The sequence below is a fragment of the Thermobia domestica genome, chromosome 10, assembly GCF_964235325.1.
Source record: "Thermobia domestica chromosome 10, izTheDome1.hap1.1, whole genome shotgun sequence".
NCBI lineage: Eukaryota > Metazoa > Arthropoda > Insecta > Zygentoma > Lepismatidae > Thermobia > Thermobia domestica.
Window position 1 is genome coordinate 74,529,843 of NC_137463.1, and position 24,560 is coordinate 74,554,402.

A 24,560-nucleotide genomic window follows, 5' to 3' on the forward strand; every position below is an offset into this window, starting at 1 on the left:
CGGTGACTGACTGCCGACATAGGCCTAGTTCATGCTCCATTGCTCCATTCTGAGAAATTTACTATAGGAAAGAAACGTTTGTTTCCGAAAAAAATATACATATATTATAGTTACTCATCCGAAATGTGAAGCAAAAAAGTAATGTAAACTAGGTACGTTACTCAAAAATTTGTAAAGCGTTACCGTTACAGTTACTTTGGGAAGATATAACGTGTTATTAGGAATCGTTACTTGCGTTATGTTACTTCCCAAGACTGCCTTTCCCTTACTTCATCATGCGAGGTAGGGGAGGGGGAAAACGCAAAAAATCGTAGAGTTCGACATGCCTGTACTAAAAATACAAGCATTTTTTAAAAATAATATTCAAATTGTGCAAGCTATAAATGTGCAACTCTTAGCTGTCATTAAAATTGACTTTTTTATGCTTTATCTGTATTTTTGTTTTATCTGGGGAGTCTAGACCTCTAACGATACATAGCAGTAATTTGTTGTAAAGTATGTGTACCAATCATTGGCTTTTAGGGCGAACACTAATCGGAAAAAGGAAAATCGGTTCTCGTTTTTGAATTTCGCACAAAAGATCCATTGTCTATTTTGACATATTTTGCTTTCTCCAATTCAATCTCCCGTTATGGTTCTGGCAGGTTGTTTCTTTTTCTTAGAGGTACAGTGGCTCAGTCGTAGAGCGCTTACCTGCGATGCGTGGGTTCGATCCCTGCGATCCCTGGTTCGATCCAGACACAAGTAAGTTTGTGATGAACAACATTGTGTCCATGGGTTTTCTCGGGTACTCCCATTTCCTCCTACAATCTCATTCCACCATTTCTTTCATCATCATTTACTGCCTTAATCATTATCTCCCTTAGCCTAAAGAGCATAATCGTGGAACGACGTTAAATTGAAATATTTTTACTTTCTTTGCTTCTTCGTTTTTAACGATCGGATGCTCTTCCTGACACCAACCATTACTAATTACAGGGAGCTTGGGATCGGCACCTTCTAGTGCTGAATTGTTCTTTTCATGGAAATACATGAGAGAAAATATAGTATGACACTAGGGAAAGTTGTGAGGTGTTACTCTGACTTCATATCGATACTATGCTCAATCGATTCTTTATTACATATGAAAAATTACGCAAATGGATAAATCTCGATCGCAAATGTGTTTGAATTACGAACGTAAAAAGTTCAAAATTGAACAGGTTTTGCAAAAAGTTTTTAAGTAACCATTTCATCAGAGAGACGCTTCATTTTTTATATTGGGGTGTTTACTTGGGTGTCCAGCACACTGATGAGGTCAAAAATATGCAGTTTGCAAGATAAAGCACTTATTGCGGAGGAGATGAAGGGTAATGGCGTCTTACAACTTGCAAATTGCCTCCTGTTTGGCACACGAAGTCGATAAGCTAATAAAATGTTTTTGCTACCCCTATTATACTGTATTGTCATTCAAATATCCCTTTCCTGTGTGGCCACCTTCAAACTGAACAATGACATTTTGTCTCCGAAACAGTTTGCCAGGCATGCGAAATTCAATGAAGAACGTCGTGTTATTCATAATTAATCTTGTGATAATTATATTGTGATGTTCTTGCCTTCTGTAGGTAGGAGTGAGACCGATATTTTCTCAAGAGGCTCTGTCACCAATGTGTTGTTTTGCCCACATCAGCTGTCCAGCAAAAGGTTTGCACTTTGCACACTACAGCATAGTATCATATGTGGAAAAGAAAAATCAGTTTATTGTTAAAATGTAGTTAAATCAAATAAATTATCCACCACAGTGAATACGAATATCAGTTTACACCACCGGCATTTCCTTTGTAGTCAATCACGCGGAATTGGTGCTTCAAACAGATCGCGCAGCGCCAGAACGGCCGGCCGCGAACTATCCTGAGCGGTACTCCGAAGACTCCGAACCTGTGAGCTTATGTTTATGCGGTGTTTCAATACATCATTGCTTCCCATTTTTTTCTTTTTCTTCTTTTTTTTTTAAAGTTTTCAGTGAATTGAAATGCTGATTGTGGGAAGATATTGGCCAAACTCCAGGTAATATTTAAGATATTCAGCGATAAAATAAGCCGAATAACAATAATAATAATAATAATAATAATAATAATAATAATAGATTAGGGGTAATTTGCGCTCAAAGCTGTGAACAAGGTGGCTTTTATTCTAGAGAAAACCAATGTTTGTATACATCGTCGCTAGCCGATTGTTTGTTATTTGGCCACATTTATCGCCGAATATCGTAAAATATTCTCTGAAGTTTGGTCACTATCTTCCGACAATCGCCATAAAATCTGTTGAAAATTTAAAAGAAAAAGGTTAGCAATAAGATATTGACATACCGTCTTCTACAATGCATAAGCAGAGGCCAACTGGGTTCGGAGTCCTGTTTAGTTCAGCGGCCAAACGTTTCGGAGACAAATGTCATTGTTCAATTTGATGGTAGCCACATGGGAAAGTGACATTTGAATGGCAATACAGTCGAATAGGGGTGAAAAATACATTTTATTGATGTGCCAAACAGAAGTCAATTTGCAAGTTGTAAAACTCTATTACCCTTCACCTCCTCCTTAATAAGAGCCCTTATCTTCCGAAGTGCGTACGTTTTGACCTCACCAGTGTGCTGAGCACCCAAGAAAATCTCCCAATAAATAATTTGAAACGTGCGTTTCAAAAATAGTTATTTCAAACTTCTTGCAGAATCTGTTCAATTTTGAACTTTTAACCTTGTAGTTTAAACATGCTTGCGAGAAAGGATTTCTCCATTTGCGTAATTGTTTCATATGTAAAAACGAATCGATTGAGCATAGTATCGATATAAAGTCAGAGTAATACCCTGCGACCTTCCCTAGTCAGTGGAAATAGTACCATGTGCTTTAATTTCTTCATATGAGGAATGGTGTTTGATTTACAGAACAAGTCCGACAAATTGGGTTTTGTATGAATATGTATTTTTATATACAAATGAATGATAAATGAAACTGCCCTCTCACTCCCAACCCTTCCTTGTGATGTTCACTGCATTAAGGGGGAATTTTCTTTCATATATAGCAAAGATAATATATATATATATATATATATATATATATATATATATATATATATATATACATGTTTGCCAAATCATGTATTGAGACTTAACAAGGGTATTACCAGATTAATGGCTGATGAAAATATTCACACCACACAATAGATAACAATATTAAAAAGGCAAGTTCACCTTTTTTTGCTTAGCGTCCTTTGTAGTTGAAGCTCCTGCCAGAAAAGTATCGGAAGGAACATCAAAACCATAATGAAGAGAAACAGATTCTAGTTCAGATCTTCCAGTTTTAACTATGTTTAGGTACGACTTTGTACGAAGTTTTTCATGCGATGGCTTTTTGTATCTGCAAGAAAAGAAAAAAGTAATATATATATATTCATTCCTATCAAGCTATGCTGTAAAACAGATTGTTCCTTGTCTTACAAGCCTAAAAACGTAAATTAGAAACAAAACACTTCAGTGCAGATGATTTAATAGTATTATTCTAATTCTAATTCACGTAGTGTAGGCCACAGTGACTCAGTGATAGGGCGCCCATCTCTGATGTGTGGGTTCCCTGGTTCGATCCCAACTCGAGCCAAGTGGGTTTTGTGATAGACAAACATTGTATGAGTGAGTTTTCTTGAGGTACTCCCATTTTTTCCCTCTTTCTCCATTCCATCAGTTTATTCATCATAGTCTCTCTTTTGCCTCGGTGCATAACCGTGGTGTGAAGATATGTGTATTTCGACACATAATGAAGGATTTTATTTCGGACTTTGGGACATTTTATTTTAAAATTCTATGCAGTAAAAAGCATCATCGTTTATTTAAAGTTGAATCACTTTTCATTTTTTTTCTAAGTTCATTTAATTTTCTTACAAGGAAGTTTTCTTGCTGTTTCTTAATTCCTTCAACACATGTAATTTCTTAATCAATAAAAACGACAGATTGTTTTCCTGTCAGCATTCCTATCATCACCTCACCTTTGGTTAATCTATGAGCACGCACTTTTCATCGAGACTGAAGAAATAGTCAACGACCCAGGATATTAACCCGGAAGGGACATCGAACAAAACGATTGAGAGACTTTTAGGAAGAGGCAGTCCGGATCGTATGAGAGACGAGTCAACATGTAGGAGCACTAGCTACAATTCCGAGTTACGAGAAGTTTACCTTGTTCTAACCTAGAGAGCACCTTGTCTTAGCAGACGTTATAGCTATCAACTACATGGACATTTCGTTAAAGAGCGATTTCGATATTGATTAAATTTACTGTTTTCGCAACGCTAGCTTTCCTGCCAGGGTTTTGCAGACCCTTAACACACGACTACCTGGACGCCCAGTAGACCAGAGAGAAGGATGGACGGACATCAATCCACTGGAAGAATCGTTGGGGAGGAAACACCGAGATTTACAAGTAAGTGCAAGTAGATTAATCAATTCTAAAAGTTACTCCCTTCTCACCCTTTTCAACCCCTTCGACATCACAATCTGTTTCTTTTGTACATGCTCAATTTCATTTGTAAGCAACCCAGGTCAGATCTTGTACTTTATGCTCTACCAGATTCAATGTTTACAAAATCCTGGACGCAACTTGTCAGTTCTGACATCCCCAATTACACCATTAATTAGTGCGTTATCTGAGCTTTCAGACTGACAAGGGGCGACTGCACAGTGGGACGTTAAACTCAAAGAAAGAAAGAAAGAAAGAAAGAAAGAATGTAGGTATAGAATGATTGAAGATCGTTAATTTTGCTTGATTTTCTCCTCTTAGAAACTATGATAAAAAAAAATAAAAAAAAACTAACATGGTTTTGTCTCAACAGCTAATTAGTTACTATCATGAAATATCTCAAATCACATAATATTCGGATCAACTTTACTTCGAATATCCATTCATTACCTATGTAAAGCTTTTGAAATAAGTTACTTCTCATTTGAAATAGGTATTACAACGTAATGTGTATCTTCATCTGAACTTATATATAGAGAGTTTGTTTCATTTTGTATAATCGTAAATGTATGTATCTGCTTCACTGCTGTGTTGAGTACATTGCCGAAATTCATCTACTATTATTTATTTCACATTTTTTTCATATTCTCAAATGTATACTACAGATCCATAAAACGAAAACAGCACAAACATGAAATCATAAATCAATAATCGGTAAGCTTGTCCTCTTTGTTCAAATGTATGAAAAAGGCGAGTATAAATGACAACAAATATATATATAATGACTAATGGTCGGATTTTATGACGTGTTCTATTTTCATCCTGGCATTCTTTTATATGTCAATTAAATATAAACACATTTCTGATTTTCGTGAACACGAAACTATACTTTTTATTGGTCATATAACTGCATATTTGAATTATATATTAGCTAAAGATCATATGTGCCCCTTAAGTGATATGAAAGCAGTTTTTGCCAGTTTTAGAAGAATTGCACTTCTTACTTAGAGATATATTTACCAACTTCTCTTCTTTAAAATATTTGCTTTCATGTAATGGGATTTAGAAGAATACTGTTCAATGTGAGGGTAACGGTTCTTCACATGGTTTCCCTTCGTTGTTTAACCTCCTGCATATCTTTCTGCCTTCTTCTGTATCAATGTTTCCACACCTTCCTTTTTCTCAATTTCTTCAACATCTGTCCTGTAACCCATGATTTCTTAGACGTTTTGTGTTCTCGGTAACCTACTACTTTTTCAGCAGCTTGCTATATGAAAAGTTTAATATGCTCTCATCGTCTGTTAGTAGCTGCACATGTGCTTTCCTCGTTCGTGCATTTTTCTTCATCTTGTTGCCTATTTTTCTTCTGCCTACATTTCTCAGTTGAATACCTGCTTAGTACAGCAAAAGGTTATGATTTTAAAAAATGACGGTCCCGGGAAGACCTTCGCGCTTTTCAAGCTATTCCAATACCTGTCCTGAATTATATAGTCTATTTGATATTTTCGGCCATCTATTGAGGATTTCCATGTATATCTTTTTCTCTTGTGCTGATTGAGCAGAGTATTCCCAATTACTACTGAATTTTGTCGATAGAAATTGGCCAGTCCATCTCCTCTTTCATTATTTGAAACTGAACCATATTTACCTACGACATTCCATTCCTATTTTTCTCCCACAATTGCACTGAAATCATAAATTACTATTGCACATGCACCCCTCTTCTCTTTGTCTATAACTTCTTCTACTTTCTCTTTTAAGCGTTAACCAAGAATTATTCTCACATCATTATGACCACCTTTTCATTGTCTGCGTAAAACGTTCTATATCCTTCGCTGTTCAACTCACCATTACCTTCCCATCAACTGCACAAACTTTGGTGGAAAATATTTGCATCCACATCCGGGGCAGATACCAGTAATTCACATTAAGTACGGTCTGAGATATGATATTGAGAATTTTTTTCCCCTGATCCATACCCTGAAATCAGCACTGGTACTTCTGATGAGACTAGGTCCTTTTATTTTTGAATTTGTAATAGACCTACTTATTTCTTTTTATTTTCTACACTGAGTGGACCATTTTCGAGTATGAGATATATTTGACATTCCTTATAACTTTTTTCTTGTCAGGGACAAGGCATCACTGTTTACTTTCAAGATGCCAAAAGTTAAGTACTGTACTAGCACGAATTTGCGTCGTTTTAGATTATAATTTAGATCATATTTTGCTATTATTTAGAACATGAATGTTTTTAGATAATGGAAATCCGAGCTCTAGTAACGATGTATTTTCAACATGATCATATAATGAAAATAAAATGCTAACGGAGTGCAAGGCAAGAAAAAATGTCTCCAAACAGATAGAGAATTACTGATACATAACATTTAATTACATTTACCATAAATGCTATTTTTGTTCAGTTTCTTGTATATTACTGTAAAATTAACATTATTCTACATGTATATTACAACAATACATATTTGGAAAATTATTGTCCGAGCTAATTGTGATAGTCCAATTTTGTGTTGTAGAGATGAATCAAAATGAGATCCATGACAAATATGACAAATCGTTAGTGATTATTTTTTTCAGATCTACTAGATAATGGAAATGTAATTACTTAATGCGAATATATTATATATTACGTAAAATATTATGCTAATACTAGTTACAATTCGTGTATTCTGTACTATGATTGTGTGGTAGCCTATTCACTGGAAGTAAAGTACTTTTGCCAAACATATAAATATCTCTCCAAATGTACAAGAATATCATGGGCACGTTTAAGAAATCTGTAACATGTTTAAAAGTATGTTGAAAATTTACACAATCATCCCAGAAATGCATATGTTTAAAACCTATACTCCTTCCTTAAGGATACTCAATTGCTTCAAATATCACATCATGCCTATATTAAATGTTTAAGAAACATTAATATGATCGGATTGTAGGTAATCCAATAGTTATTTGTTTTGTAGAAATTCTGAAACGCACATTTGCTTATCGTTATTTAAGTTCGCCGTAAATATGATCTAACATGTTAGAAAATCCTTCGAACAAGAGTTTTGTAATGGGATTCTTTCTTTAATTCGTTCATTTTGATAGAAACCTAATAACATGCTCGAAACAATTATATTCCACTATTGAGAACTATATTTAAATCTCTCCTCATTCAAAACTATTAAGAATAATGTAAAAAGAACTAATGATTGCATATAATACAACGTAGTAATAAACTTACAATTTAAGAAGAAGTGACGAGCCAATAACCGAAAGAGAACTTAAAGCCATTGCACCTGCTGCCATCCAAGGCTGAAAAAATATTAAATATATATTACAATCAAAACGACATATTAACAAAATATATTAAAATTAGTAGCAAGAACTATGTTGTCTTAAGATTCGTATTGTGTTGTATGAATAGGTATAGATATGTAAAAGGGGAATGAAAACAATATAACTGCAAACGATATATCAATGAAGGAAACACTTTCAATACAATGGTACTGTATCAATGCAGTTTGGAAGAACATATGTTTCACTTCCTCTTAGCAAAAAACAACGTGCAATTATTCTAAGTTTAGTATGGAATAGCCTTTGATATCTCCTGATAGGAGTGATATTTTCAGATTGTAGGATATTGCGCCATATTCTGTATTACAACATCCAACTAATGCTGCGAATAGATTTCCCTCATGCACCAAAATTATCTACAGCTCTGGAAAAGTTCGGGAGGGGGAGATATCTGTAAATACATATCTTGAACTGTGGTCCAAAGCATTCTTAGTAAGATTTTAGTTTTGTTATATCACAAACCATTTTTTTTGTGATTTTTTCTAGCGGAAGCCATCCTTACCCACTCGGGAAGAGGTACTAAGTAAAATAGATTATACTATACTTTTGCTGGAATAAGTGTGATTTATTTATTTATTTATTTATTTGTCTCCTTTCTTTAATTATTTATTGTTGGCTTTTATGATCTTGAGATCATAAACATACGGTAGGAGGTGACATGTATGGGAGATATGAAAGTAATGTATATGTGTAACACACGTCATAACACTAGGTTGTCTTAGAATGAGGAGTGAGGTTATCTTCTCGTCCCGAGGCAACCCGGGCCATTGATGTAAGAATGAGTACATTAAGGTTACTGTGGATGATATGATGGGAAGATGAAATATAAATGGATATCGAGGTGAAATACATCGAGAAGAGGAGTGTCAGGGTGGCCGGGGTATTGTATAACGTTACAGAGTGGAGCAGAGAGAGGCGGGTGGTTCGTAATGGTGGGAGAGTGACGAAGTCGGCTGTAGTATGTACTATGTTCATGAGTTGAGGACGGTTCACCGTTAGGCGGTGAGCGATATATTTCAGACGAAGATATTCTGTGTATGAAAGAAGTGTGGAAAAAGTAAAGCGACTATATAGGTCGGCAGTAGGGCTGGGTAAGGATATGCGATAAGCAATTCTGAAGGCGTGGCGTACTACAATTCATTTTAGAATTTGTAATTCTTTGCAAAAGAAAGATGCTGCAGATATCTAGGTAGTGAATCCATAGGTTAATACTGATCAAAGAAATACTTTATATGGTGAGAACTGTAAAAGTGAGACCACAGTTGGTGCTAGCCAAACGACGAAGTAGAGTGATTCGATTACAGGCTTTGGTCAAAAGAGACTTTAAATAGGGTCTCCGAGCGAGATGTTTCTCCAAGAGAAGCCCGAAATATTTTGCTGTGTTGGAAGGATGAATTCGTTTTCCTTAAACGTTAACATTCAGCAGGGTTGGATTGTGGTGAACTTTTGTATGTTTGCTAAGAGATACAGAACAACTACTTGAATTTTTCGGCGTTGATCTTAAGCTTACATTTGAGGAACCAGAATGAGAATAGATAGATAGCTGCCTGAAGATATCTGTTTATTTATTGTATGGTTTTTCCAAGTGCCAGAAATGCAGTGTCGTCCGCATATTGGAAAGAACTTATGGTGGCTGGAAGAGGTGGAAGATCTGTAACATAACGGATGCAAAGGAGTGAGACAAAGCAGATCCTTGTGGCCCACCTGAATGAAAGAACACGGGATTAGATAATGCATGGTTGATGGGAATGTAGGATGTGCCCAGTGATAAAATTGAATATAAGTCCTATGTAGCTAAGCGGAAGATTGTATTTACTCAGTTTGTAAACAGGCCGTAGTACCAAACAATGTCAAATACTTTCTCTAAGTTGAAACATACAAGACAAGAACACTTCATGCAATGAAATTGGTTGTAAATATGATTGACAAGGCGAAGCAGTTGATCATTAATACTGAACTCCAGTCGGCTTGATAAAGAGACAGAAGCGACGGACCATGCAATCAGTGTGGAGACGGTTAACTAAGATTCGTTCGAAAATTTTGCTGAATGTACTAGTTAACTGAATAGGGCGGTAGGAAGACAGAAGGTCGCCAGGTTTGACAGGTTTCGGAATCGATAAAGTTTAGGACATTGTAAAATATAATAGGAAAGAAACCTGTCCGGAGTATGAACGTGAAAAATATGGTCAAAAATGGAGGATGGTATAGGGGACCTCTTTAATATGCTAATAAGAGATATTTTCCATGCCAGGTGCACTGTTACGTTTTCTATTGGTCACAGATAGAATGCTATCAGTTGTGATGGGGAATGTAAGGTCTTGATTGTCAGTCAAGCTGAGAAAGATTGCAGGTTTAAGTGTGGAGATTGGAAGTCAATTGGATCAAAGGGATATCGACGTGGATAAGGTTGTGGTGAAGAGTAGTGAATATATATATCTCGGAGATAATCCAAATGTGATCTTTCTGTAAGGAGACATTCACAAAATGAACTCTACATGTGCAGACATTACCATTCATAGTGAAAAGTTCCAGTTTCATTACATCTGATTGATTGTTATTACACTTCGTTATCTTAATTTACATATTAACGTTTCCTGGATCCCTATTAGGCTTCTCTGCCCATTTATAATATACATATCATATACCGTAGCTCCCCTTATGTATATAGGAGTTCCTATTATGGATGTTACGTGAGTGTTGAGATTTGAACAAAAAGGAATCAGAATATAAATATCCAACTTTAAGAAAACTCCAAGTAATTTATGTGTTAATTCATAACCACTGATAAAAAAAGTTACAGCTTCATTTCAGAAATGAAAAGCAATAAAACAACATCCAGATTCTACATCTGCAAAGAAGAACTTGTCTATTGTGAAGTTTGCTGAAAGGTTGTAGCTTCAATTTTTGGGATGTAAAAGCTCATGATTATCTCCCAATTGATAAAACATCTCTGCTGAGCTATGCCAATTTTTTGATTAATTACTTAATGGAAAAGCTGCTGGTTTCATTGAGGAGGAAACAATTTGCATCACAATAATACTTGCCTTTTCACGATTGTCGTTGCAATAGTTAAAATCAACAGGCCAGTTATGATAGGATTAGTATTAAGAAAGACTGTTTAAAAATAAGCAACATTTTAGGAAGTAAATACGATTTTTTTTACGTGATTTCGAGTATTTTTCATAAATCTCGCATTGTAAACTTGAAGACATTAAACTTGATTTTTGAATAAATCAAGCTTGTGCAATTCAGTTTTAGAATATTTTATTACGTTTACACTCTTACGTATGGCGACTCTTCACTTACCTATATTTATTTTGGATTCAAATTAAGTTTTCTCTCAATGTTCTGATTTTATTCAGTAGATAATGTAATATTGCTAGTGCGACACTCGCATTTACACAGTTAAAAGATCAATATTATTGAATATTTGGAGTTTGTCATTTGACATTTATTTTGAAAATGACGCATGCCTAAAACAACTTTTGTTTGTATTAAGTTGTCAACTTATAAAAATTCGAACTAAATTTTAATTGATTGTAAACGAGTTACATTTTTGTACTCCAAATGTAAGCATCAGCAGACAGAAAATAATATAGTAATAGCAATTGAGACTTTTCCCTTATTATCTGCTATTACTAAAACATTTTTCTTAACGTTTGTTACACTGCTGTATTGGGGACTTCTGTCAGGGGAAACACACCTTTAAATGTATTTACCGCTTTTTAGTATTCTGTTACATGTTCTTCTGTCACAATGCTCTGTGTGAATGTTCATTTAGTTTAATATTATCTACAGGATGTCTTAATCTTCTCATCTCCTTTAAATCTGTTGCGTAACTTTAGAAATTGCTTAGGTTATATGTAGACTGATTATAAAATGCGTGCTAAGTGCCAAAATGGAAATGTTGAGTAAATGCCCAGATTTTACTTCAGAACTGGTGGCACATAGGTCCACGAGCATTCTTTTGGAAATTATTTGAACTACTTACACTGTGAATACACTGTAGATAGGCCTATTTTAACTGTGGAGTGTTAGACACATAATCCACATTTTGACATTATACCGAACTTTTCCATTTTTGGTATTTATCATAGATTTTATTTTCAGTCTGCATATATTAATAAATATATAGGAATTAGTTTCACAAAGAATTTCATTCCCACTCTTTAACACAAATTCGAGACTTTAATTTGATTTTCCTTTTATACTTCACTTCTCTCTATTCTTTCCGTTCCTTTAGAATTTTTCTGCTGCTACTATTTTTTCCTTCTCTGTTACTCCTCTGGATGATACTACCATCCCGCAATTGATCTCTAAATAATGTTCTCTGGTTTGTTCCACGCTCTACGTGCGCGAAAGAAGTATACATTCAGGGTTCCTCCCTTGAGAGAGAAACTCAAGTTGTCTGTGCATAACACACAGCTCAACTTGCCCACAATTAATAGCGCTCCTTACATTACGCTACAAGAGTTTTTCTTGGCTATTGTTTGTGGAATCCAACATACCGAGTATACCTTCATATTTCTTAAGTTCACCTCTTACAGCTTTGATCGATTTAAACTCTAAGTAGTGAGAATGATTTTTAAATATCAATTATATTATATTGAAGAATCTAAGTTATTTTTAAATAAAAATAAGCATGATTGCGGAAGCGACATCACTTACTTCTAGAAAAAATCCAAAGGGAGTAAAAATGCCAGCAGCTACAGGAATTGCAAGTAAATTGTACACACTTGCAAACACGAAGTTCAGGTATATTTGTCTTACCGTCTTACGAGATAAATCAAAAGATGCCAACACATCTAATAAATCATTCTGGAAAAAAATATCAAAATTTTTAAAATGTAATGACTTTCAAACTTGCTAGTTGAATCTGAAGTAAAGAATAGTGCACTTATCCACTTTTAATATCTTACCAATACTATCATATATATGGTATGATACTAGACAGAAACACAATTTGCATGAAATACTACCTATCGTTATACAGTGAAACCTGTCTATGTTGGCCACCATCGGTTCCATCGAAAAGTGGCAAACTTAGACAGGTGGCCAACTTACAGAAAATAAGGTGATTTGTGTATTTTTAGAATAGGATTTCTAGTATTACTTGATTGTAAAATTTTAATAAGCAGTGGCACCACAGCTACTTATAAATAATGTATATAGAGTAATCATAAAAATATACAGTACTAGAAAATATTACTATAATATGTTTAATATATGTGCATATCTTTCTCTTCCTGAAAACAAGTCCGGTACATTGCATTATTCGGAATGAGCTAGAAGTGTTACCCTCGGAGCAAAAGATGTTTTGAGAAAATCTTGAGGGAATTCATATCTCAAAAACTCCGCTATCTTTTGACACGCAGACAGGTGCCAATAGTTAACAATTGAGATGGTTAGTTTTAACCTTGAGAATTTTCCGGAATTACTAAAGCTCCCTACTGCTGAGAGGAGCTGATATAGCTAATGGGTTTACCAAAACAGACAGGGTAAACAAATACGTACAACCAATTTCTGAATTCCTGTACGTGATTTTTCTTATTCACATCTTCCTTCACCACCCCTTTAGCAGGGTAGTCTTCTGGCCATTGACCTCCAAGAGCAAATCGCGGGAATCCTTGCTTCTTTTCTCCAGTCACAAATACAGAACATCTGCCTCTCATATGGGAATACGAAAGAGTTAAAAAAAATAACAAAACTGTATTTTGCGTCGCCAAGATACGCAGGTAAATTTATCATTATCATCATAGGATAAACATTGCTTCAGTGTGGCCAACTTCCAAGATAGACAGGTGGCCAACTTACAGAGTAGTAAGTAACGAACGTCTTATGGGAAAATGCAGGTTCAGGACGAACTAGGCCAAGATAAGCAGGTGGCCAACTTAGAGAGGTGGCCAAGTTGACAGGTTTCACTGTATAATATTCAGAAACATGTATATTTCACATTGCATTCAAAACATGTTATAAGCTAATACGAAATTTAAAAACAATAGAAATGAGGTTCCAGACGACTGTTGAAACCTTTGGATATTAGGTATGATTCAAGTACAGTACAATGTTCAATATGAAACCAAATTTATAAACAATGAAGAAATTGGCAGTATGTACGAGATACGATTTTGTCGAATTCAAAGTTCTTTTTACAGTACACAAATCAGAGACGACTTCTTAGGGAATCGAACTAGTAAAAATTAAAGTCTTATTGCTTGAAACTAAGAGAATAAAGATTATCTAATGTACCTAGGTATTAGTTGTTGTATACAACAATTAGTATATAAAAAAGTTTTCTTCTTTAGTTTCAAGCAAGAAAACTTTTATCGATGTGACTTCCCTCACTATCCGCTATGACACAAACCGCTCTCAGCTTTTCTTCCATTTCTGGAATGCCTGCTAAAACTCCAGTTCCGAAATGGCCTGGATTTATGCTGGAAATATTTTATAGTCTAAAATCTGACTTCGCCTTAGGGAATACGAAGAAGTCGGCTGTTGTTGAATTAGAGGAATAGAACAATTGTGTGACAACAGATTTCTGACGCTTCACCAAAAGCTCTGGAACAACAAATGAAGAATGGTCACATGCATTGCCATGATGAACCATCCAGACTTATTCTGTCACATTTTTGATCTCTTGCACCGCATCTTTTTTCGTAATTGTTATATCGTCAACGTAGAATTCTACGGAACTACGTGGCAGGAACTTCGAATGGACGATTTCCTGCCTGCAAAGAGAATGATCATCAACACTTTAACATGAGATATAGCCTTTCATATAGTTTTTTTTTGAACAGCAATTAGAGTTTCTCAACTCCTGTGATGATTGAACCTTCATTTTCATATCACAACCCGTACATCCACGTTTTATCACTAGTGATCAACACCTTTACGAAATTTGACTCAGTGTTCATTCTGTGTAATATGTCCTGACACGCTTCTCTTTCTGCTTGTAACAGACGTAGCATAAACCTAGCTACAATGTTGGATCTGCAGTTTGTCTACTGAACTCTAGTGATATCTGGGATTAACTAGACACTTGCAGGTCTCTGGCAAACTTTTACGGTGGCCCTTCTTCAGATTTTTATAACTGGCCACTGACATCCTTACAAATCTATATATATAAAAGAGAACGTACAAATCCTTTGTTAGCTCATCATAGCTAAATCTAACCGTATTTATATGCAACCCACATGACCGTGTCACTCGGCGGGTTAACATAAATGACAGGCGATATAATGTTAACATTTACTGCAATCTTCTATGGTTTTTATCATATCACTTGAAAGCGAAAAAGTAAAAATTATCTAAGTAACAAAGTTTATTGCGTTCCGGGGTGACCCCAGCGAAGCGGGGTGAACGCTGCTAGTTTTAAAATAATTGAATTATTTTTATATCCCGCATTTAGAAATATGTAACTATTTGAATTCATATACAAGCATAAACAATTGTTCGTTAATGTTTTGTAAATTAATATAACAACACTTCTTATAACAGTTTTTACACTTCAAAATTCCTACATTCTTACTTTGATGTCCATTACTTCTTCGAAATCTAGCTTCCTAGTTAAGGACTGCTTGATGCAAACAAGCGCTAATCCATTCAATCTTTCTTGGTGCTTGATACTTCTCAGGCAGTCATTTTAAATTATTTATTTATGTTTGGAAAATCCACGCTCCAGAGTCGCCATTTTGACAAGAATAGCAAAAACAACATCAAAACTGTACATACTTTTGGAAAACCGGATGAAAGGAAGTTATTTTTCGCTATCATTGTAACCACCTTACAGATCTCATTACTAGGACCGACCGCGTAGTTAAAATTTCACGCGAAAATGCTGAAAAAAATCTTTGCTATTTGTTTCTGAGAACTCACCAGCTTTATGTAGACCAGTGTCGCTTATATTTTACAGAATTTGGGTTCCAGCACACTAAAGTGAAAACATTGTACACTAAGGTACAATCCACTCAAACTATTGTGACAATATTGTATTTGATTGTTATCACACCTAACTCCTGAAAAAAATTAATATATACGAGAAAGAAGCTTTCGGGATCCCTTAATCGTTTGTCATGGGAAATTTCGTCGTAGTGATTTCTACCTTGCTGTGTCGAGTATGAAGGAATTCAGAGTGGATTTACTGTCTATTTTCTACGTATTAAATGTTTTCCTCCTCCTTCAGTTCTTTCGACTTCTTTCCATAACTTTTCAGTTCTGCAATACACCTTTTTAAAAGTTGTACACCTTTTGATATATCCATGCTTTACGATTGAGATGCGTTGGACACAATATTGATTATCTGTAACAGTATGCATTAAAAACATTAAATAAACAAAAATATAATTCTCAGTGCTTCAGCTTTATCATTTCGTCAGATTTGGAACTCAATAAAATCACCTTACAAAGAGCCTTTTGAAATCTTATTTTTCAGGCAGAAACTGTGTTATTCCTTCCGACTCATCTTCTTGGATTAACTTTCTTGAGTTACATTTTGGTCATCTGTACTGGATAAAAGACTGCTGAGTATATCAATCGCTTAATATTGTGCTCAAAAAACACTTTCCATTATTTCGTTAAGAATCACCTATACATAAGTCTGAAATCTTGTGTTCTGTACGAACATTCGTTGGCACATGAAGCATCGCAAAGTCTCTGTGAAACTCTTCTACAATTACACATATATTTGCTGCTCTTCCAATTCTTTCACGATCGGTTAATTTACAATTGCCACAGGCATTCCACACACTTCATTAAACCCCCTTTACAGGCTACTATGGTTAGTAAAAGTTTTGAAAAATATGCCTGTTAATGTCCAAAATATCTTATGCACCGCTAATCTAGACACTCTTTATGTACTTACAAATTTTACAACAAAAGTATCAGGAGCGTCATATCAAATTTTGTTTGGGGGGGGGGCAAGACCCCTTGATTTAAGTAAAATTTCTCGTTTTTCACTGATTTACCATTATTCTTTTGATAAAATCTATATAAATCTCAAACTCAGGGGGGGGCAATTGCCTCTCCCTGCCCCCCCTAAATGACGCCACTGAAAAGTATGTTTTTATTTTAAACAGGCCCAGCATTAAAGGAGATCTCCGTTTCCTGACATTAATTGCACACGTATTGGTAAATGCTTTTTAAAACAAAATTTACTACCTAATGAAGTAATTATAAATTTGTTATCTTATTACCGATTTTCTTGCATATTTATGGAGAACAAAATATTTGATTGATTTTTTTTAGCAGCAGGGCTATATGAGACCTAGACCCAGGCCTGTATCCAAGGGGGTCTAGGGGGACTACCCCTAAATTTTTACTGGCCCTTTAAAACTTTTACTGTAGGCTTGCAAATGAACTATGATATGGTTGGATTGGGCTCCCCCTAGTTTCTACCGCTCCCTATACATTTTTTTTGGCTGGTTACATTTTTGGCCTGCATGGACCTACTGCGACTTAAAATCGGCAAGGAGACGGTCGGAGCAACGCTCGAGATGTCCTCGGACGTCAAAGACAGATGAAAACGTGGAAAAAGTAACACAAACAGGCGAATGACTATTCGAGAGCTTCTCGAAGAACTAAGCATCTCGTATGGGTCTGTGAAAAGCATTTTAACTGTCGATTAAATGGGCAAATAGCTTCCTTCTTCATCACAAAAACGCGCCTTTACATCTTGCTTTCGATCCACGAGGTTTTGGCCGAAAAAGTATTTGTCTGTCCACATTCGCTGTGCTCTCCAGATATAGCACCACGCGACTTCTGGCTCTTCCTAAAAATTAAAACCGTGCTTAAAGGAAAACGCTTTGACACCATTCCTGACATTGAAAAAGCCACAACACAGCAGCTGAACGCCCTTCCAAAAAAAAAAAAAAAAAAAAAAAAGCCCTCCAGAAATGTTTCCAGTCAAGCATTGCTAGTCAAGGACAGTACTTTGAAGGAGATTAAATAAAATTCCATGTAAGCTAATTACTTTGTTTCTAATAAAATTATTCACCATATTTTTTAATCACCCTTCGTATCTGATAAGTTTTGTGTAACAACTATCAAATTATTAGCTCATCCCATAAGTAATTCTTTTTGGTGACTGCAGCAATGGTGTCATCTGACGAGGGAGTATTAAAGTAGACGGCACGTGTCACATTTCATAGTCCAGCAATAGTTTGAACGAGAATTTGTGTCTTGTGTTTGATCATGGCAATACCGGAGGATCACATACAGCATTTAATTCTGTATGAATGTCCCCAGAGAGACATTCAGCCAGCGCAGCGGCACGAAACCTTCCTGCCGGATGTGGTTAAGGTTCTAAGGATGTGTAGAACTGCCAGAGGTTTCGGTCTGGGGACACCAGCTTCAATGATAACCCAGCGGAAGCGAGACTTGTTCAGTTGGACAACGATGCTCTGCAAACAGCGGTGGAGGAAATCCAATGCAAACTAGTGAAGGATTGGCCTGCGAACTTCATGTCACTCATTTGACCCTTCATCGTCATCTACATGACTTTAAGTAGATGACGATGTTTAAATTCGGTAAGTCGGTACCCCATGCATCAACGCCTCAACAGAAGCAGCAGCGAGTGGGCACCTGCAGTTCCCCGCTCACTCGTCACAGACGTTAGCCATTTCTAGATAGAATGAGACAGGGAATGAAAAGTGGGTTTTCTAGCATAACATTACACGCAAAAGTTATTAGGCACCTAAAGGAAGGGGGCGCAGGTACTGTGTGCCAAAATAGGATCTCCAACCCTGCAAAGTGATGTTGAGTCTTTGGTGGGGATATCCATTTCGAACTCTTGCCACGCAAGCAGATAAGCAATGCAGATATCTACTGTTAGTAGCTTGAAGGCCTACGAATAGCATTGTTGTAGAAACGTCTTGTTCTGGTTCATCATAAGGGTGTGCTAATTCATTACGATAGCGTGCACCCACACGCGACAAGAAGGGTCTGTGCTAAAGTCAATGAATGTGGGTAGCGAAAAATGATTTCCTTCAGCGGGGGGATTCAAGAACTGGTTGTTATGGGATCCCATGGAGACTATTTTCCTGACTGTCGATGTTTTCCCCATGGTTCAACAATACGATATTACTTATGGGATGAGTTGATATTTTTACTTTCTCTGGAGTTATTAGAATATTTGGCATTTTGTAAATTACAGACTGTGTATATCCATCTACTCCATCTCACTTGTTTGTTTCAGTCTTAGGTTATTATTGCAAGTATTTTTGTTAGATTGATGAACAGGTTTTGTCTCTAGACATATATATTCCATACTGTACCCTCAAAAGTACGATATTTGCTGCAGCTATAGTAATATCTGTTCCAGTACAAATTGCAATCCCAACGTCTGCCTGAGCAAGGGCAGGAGAATCGTTAACTCCATCGCCCACCATCGCAACACGATGACCATTTCGCTGAAGATGCTCTATAATAGCTACTTTGTGTGAGGGCAACAGCTCAGCATAAACACGTTTTATTCCAACCTGAAACAGACGGGTATAATATAAATGACAATTTATTTAATAATAATGAACAAGAAAAGTTCATTATAAGTTAATTTAATGATGCTGTTAACTTATCTACGTACTACTTATTCAGAGGCGGTTGTATAAAAGGAACTTATGGCAAGTTATTTAATAATAATGAACAAGAAAAGTTTATTATAAGTTAATTTAATCATGCTGTTGATTTATCTACGTACTACTTATTCAGATGCGGCTGTATAAAGGAACTTATGGCAATTTATTTAATAATAATGAACAAGAAAAGTTTATTATAAGTTAATTTAATGATGCTGTTGACTTATCTACGTACTACTTATTCAAATGCGGTTGTATAAAAGGAACGTTTTAAACTTACGTTGAACACTATTTTTTTTTTAAATTATAATTGAAACTGGAAAGTAATTGAATATTAGAATAATAGTAATGAATGTAAGCTTAAATGATAACTATGAAGATAGAAAAGGAAATGTTTTTTTTGTCCATATTTTTTGAATATAGGGGTAACACTTGGAAGCAGGGAACGCGCCCGCATGTGAGCATATGCTATTGAACCATTGCTTTAACAGACCACCAACCACTAATGATTTACACTATAATAGGGGAACCAAGCCCAAAATGCATATAAATTTAAGAAAACACTGGAAATTATGTAATAGTGGTTATTTACACATAGTTTTCGTCTTCTTAAGATATATAGTAGATCAATGCTGGATTGGAGGTATGATAAGACCCTAGAGGTTGTTGATTCAAGTGTTACATAATATGACATGAAGACGCATGGGTAAAAATTAAAGAAGCTCAAACTTTCATTTAACTAGCTAAAACCTTATTGGATATAACATTGTGTTATATACTGCGCTGTTCAAAAGTAAATACAAACTGACATTATGAAAATGCCAAAACAGTGAATGAGCGCGAAGTTAGACATATGATAACTTTTATAAACTTCTCGCATTTTTCATAAAAGATCGTTCTTTTCAATGAGTTTGCTAAAGATAGATCAATCATTCAATCATTTCACATCCGTATTTGATGTCACTGTCAACCACATAACTCCATCTAGTCTTAGTTCCTTCTTTTCGTGGTTCTTCGATCTCCATCATCATTACTTTTCTTCCTACGTAGCAGAGATGTTCACTCTCGTGAGGGTGGAATGGCGAAGGGGCGCGAGGGCGAGAAGAAATTCCCAGCACGAGGGCTAGGGCGATGGACAACTCCCTTCGCGAGGGCGAGAGTGAACGAGGGCGAGGACCAACTGTCACTGCGAAGGCGATGGTGCGCGAGGGCGAGGGTCAACTTCCACTGCGATGGCGAGGGTGCGCGAGAGCGAGGAATAATTTCCATCGCGAGAATGAGGGTACGCGAGGGAGAAGAACAAGGTTCCTTAACAACAACTATTTTGAATTTGCTGTTTGACCATGTTTGGAGAAATATATATTTAACATCTGCCATGTCCCCTAGATGAAAAGTTGATGTCATAGCAAGATTATAGATTGGTCATATTCTTCCTACCATTTAATTGCAGTAGACAATTTCTCTTGTGTACTTCTACATAATTATTTTTATTTATTTTATTTATTTATTGAACAAATTCCCAGATGCAGCATAACTTTGCCATTTTACACAGGGACATGCTAACAAAAGAAAGAAAAAAACAAGACAACAATAACAACATAGAAAAAACAGTGTAAAATTAAAACTATTCCGTCAAAGCTCGTTTAATTGCTCTTTCAAACACTGGGTAGCTCGAAAAAATGTCCACATCAGTTCTTACTTGATTATAACAGTTTGGTATTCTATAAGAAAAAAAAGAGACCTCTGTATAACAGCCAACCTAGGACGGGCAAGATGGAATAGGTGGGTATTCCGGGTGATGCGGGAAGGGACACGTAAGGATAGTTCCTGAAGTAATATTTCCGATCTTAAGCTTCCATTAACTATTTTATGTAGATATTTCAGGTCAGAGATAATTCTGCGTACTTCAGGAGTCTGAATATTAAGATGTCGCAAGAGCTCCTTCTTAGATAATATTCGAAGTGCAGGAACACGAAAACGGACTATAGCGATGAAGAAATTGAGAACAGAATCAAGTCTGGAGAGATGTGTAGGTGCTGCCATGGCCCATATGGGAGAGGAGTATTCGATCTTGGGCGCTATTAAAGTCTTATAAAAAGTTGCTAATGAAGAAACAGTGCGTAGTTCGGTGAATCGATAAAGAAGTCCCAACATGCGCATTGAATTCTTTAGTATTGAGGAGATGTGGTCAGAGAAGGTGAGTTTTGAATCAAAGATGACACCAAGGTCGTTATGACTAGCAGAATGTGTGATAGGGGAATCGTTGATATGGTATGTGGAGGGGACAGGAGACTTTTTCAAAGTAATAGTAATACTGTCACATTTCTTACTGTTGAGTTTCAAGTGCCACATTTCACACCAGCCTGTAAGGTGATTTATGTCTTCCTGTAGAGCAATTGTGTCATGGAGACACGATATTTCTCTGTATAACTTACAATCGTCAGCAAAAAGCAGAAGGCCACTAGGTTGAGCTGATAAGTGCGTGTAGAGATCATCCATATACAGGACAAACAGCAGAGGCCCAAGTACACTCCTCTGAGGCACCCCTGAGATCACGGGTTGGGGGTTAGAAGTCGCTTCTGAAAGAACAACTCTCTGTTTACGGTCCTTCAAGTAGCTTATGATTAGAGAGAGAAATCTGCCATGTACATTAAATCTATTGGAGAGTTTATGAAGAAGATGAATATGACTGACAGAATCAAAGGCCTTCGAGAGATCAAAGTAGATAACATCTAATTGAGTATTGTTATTCATACATTTGACTGCACAGGAAAGAAGAGTATTTAAGTTTGAGAGACTTGAGCTTTTCTGTAGAAAGCCGTGCTGAGAACTATGGGTGTAAGGTGAGGTGAATTTAAGTAGCCTGTCTTTGATTATTTTTTCGCAGATAATTAATATTACAGAAAGAAGAGATATTGGCCTATAGGAGGATACATGATCTTTAAGTCCTGATTTGTATATTGGGGTCACGTGAGCTAGTTTCCAACTGGTGGGATAATACCCTTCCTTGAAGCATCTATTATTAAAAATAATAATGCAAATGAATATAATATTTGCATGTTTCTCATGAAAGTTTCCGGATAGAAATAGCGCTACGTTTAGAAGCGAATATGCCTCATTGTTGCCTTGCCTGTGCTAGAGACTTTTTAGATAAAGTGTATACAATATCATGTTTAAAGAGTGTTGGTAGACAGACAGTCACTCACGTCTTTCAGCAGTAAATTACATAATCTTAAGACCGCTGATATCTGAACAAACACAATCAGTGAGAGAACCAACAGAATGCAGTAGATCAGATGGAAAAAGACTTGATGGAATGACTTTTGTTCATAGACGGTCATTTTGCACTGGGCTCGCGCTCACTTCTCTCAACTGGGCTCACGTTCGTTCGGGCTCAGGCTCATTTCTTTCAACTGGGCTCGCGCTCGGGCTCACTTCCCTCAGTTCGGCTCGCGCTCATTTATTTCATTGAGGCTCCCGCTTAATTATTAAATTAATAGTTTATTAAGTTTCTGAAAACAAGCAACCTATAATATGATTAAAGTGATTGTAAATCAGAATGAAGAGCACTTATAAACGTTTCAAGATACTCAAATCACAATATATTCCTATAATAAATATGGTTCAAATGCTGTTAGATTACACCCTTCCTACACCTCTCGCGATGCAGAAAGATTCTGAGAACTTCTAGATAATGGAATACATTTTGCACATAAATTCACAGAACGAGACGAGAAGTGAGTCGTCGAGAATCGAGACAATAAAGAAGTTTCCGAGAATTGAAACGAGACGAGACTTCTATAAAATTTACGATACGATATGATAAACCTTATTTCTCATCTCGTCTCGACTCATGAACAACACTAGTTTGCACCGAAAGATGTAAAGGAAACTCTATTCAAATTTTATCTGAACATATTCATGGTAATATTAAGTGTGGAGTAGTGAATGATTTGTTCCATTTTAGAAGATAAGGAGTGTTATACAATGGTATGTTTAATTTTCTTTGTTTAGGACGTATGTTAAGGAAATAATTCAGCAAATAGGCATAGAAAATTAAGGATCTGATCCTCGCGAGGGCTTCCTCGCCCTCACTGATATGAGGGCGAGGGCCAATTTCACTACCAGGGTGAGTTTGCTCGAAGGCGAGGAAAAGTTTCCAGTACGAGAGGGCGATGAACAACCATTCTTGCGAGGGCGAGGACCAACTTTCACTGCGAGGGCGAGGATGGACGAGGGTGATAGACAACTGCCTTTGCGAGGGCGAGGACAAGTTTCCTACATGAGGGCGAGGGTGAACGAGTGCGAGGGCTAATTATTACTGCGAGGGCAAGGGTGCGCGAGGGTGATGGACAATTCCCTTCGCGAGGGCGAGTTCCAACTTCCACTTTGAGGGCGAGAGTGATTGAGGTCGGAGTAAAATGAACATCTTTGCTACGTAGTACTCGTCCCTTCTGATGACATGTCCAAACCGTTTTAGAGGTAACTTTTGTACGTATATACGTCAAGCAAGTTATCTGAAGTCAGTGGTTGCTGGATCTCAATAATTAACTCAGAAATTATTATTTTCTATTTTACTGCTTTGGGATAGATTTTCCAAATTAATGATTTGTTTCCTATTTTTGTCCTCGTAAAGCTGGTAGTCATGTTTCTATTATGCAAGTTAGCTTTTACATTATTAGTATTAGTATTCACGCGAAATGAAATATTTAGCTCTGTAGAATACCGGCATAGTTTCGCTATTTCAAGAAAACTGCAAGCTGTACTGTAAGCAGTGGATTATTCTCCAAGAGTGCAAAGCATGTATTGCCGAATCTAGTAGGAGCATTTATTCCATTATTTACGAGAAAAAAAATGTAATACCCTTCTCGCTACAGACGCATTCCCGCCTAAACAGAAGTCCACCGGCTTTCCCCTGCCCTTACGCGGGATATATACAATTATTGTTTATAGAGGGTGTGTGTGTGTTTTCAGATGAACTATTGTTTTTATGCCACATCAGCTTGCACACATGCAGTCAATCTGTACGTAATTACTAGAGTGTGCTGCACGAAAGTAAAAGTGAAGAATGCCTAGGGAATTGTTTCAAAGGAAGGAAAACAGGTTGATGCGTATTTTTGTATGTATAATCTTTTCATGGTACATCAAT

The 24,560-nt window shown here is 36.4% G+C and overlaps 1 protein-coding gene across 2 annotated transcripts in view; it reads right to left on the minus strand.

The window, feature by feature from the left end:
* LOC145662498 (copper-transporting ATPase 1-like) overlaps positions 1-24,560 on the minus strand; it is a 178,241-nt gene that overhangs the window by 3,941 nt on the left and 149,740 nt on the right. For both annotated transcript variants that reach the window (XM_081728134.1, XM_081728133.1), the window contains exons 16-19: positions 19,112-19,315; positions 12,510-12,659; positions 7,729-7,799; positions 3,227-3,392 (exon numbers count right to left, since the gene is read on the minus strand). In XM_081728134.1, the coding sequence (XP_081584260.1) occupies positions 3,227-3,392; positions 7,729-7,799; positions 12,510-12,659; positions 19,112-19,315 (591 nt within the window). The remainder of the gene's footprint in view (positions 1-3,226; positions 3,393-7,728; positions 7,800-12,509; positions 12,660-19,111; positions 19,316-24,560) is intronic.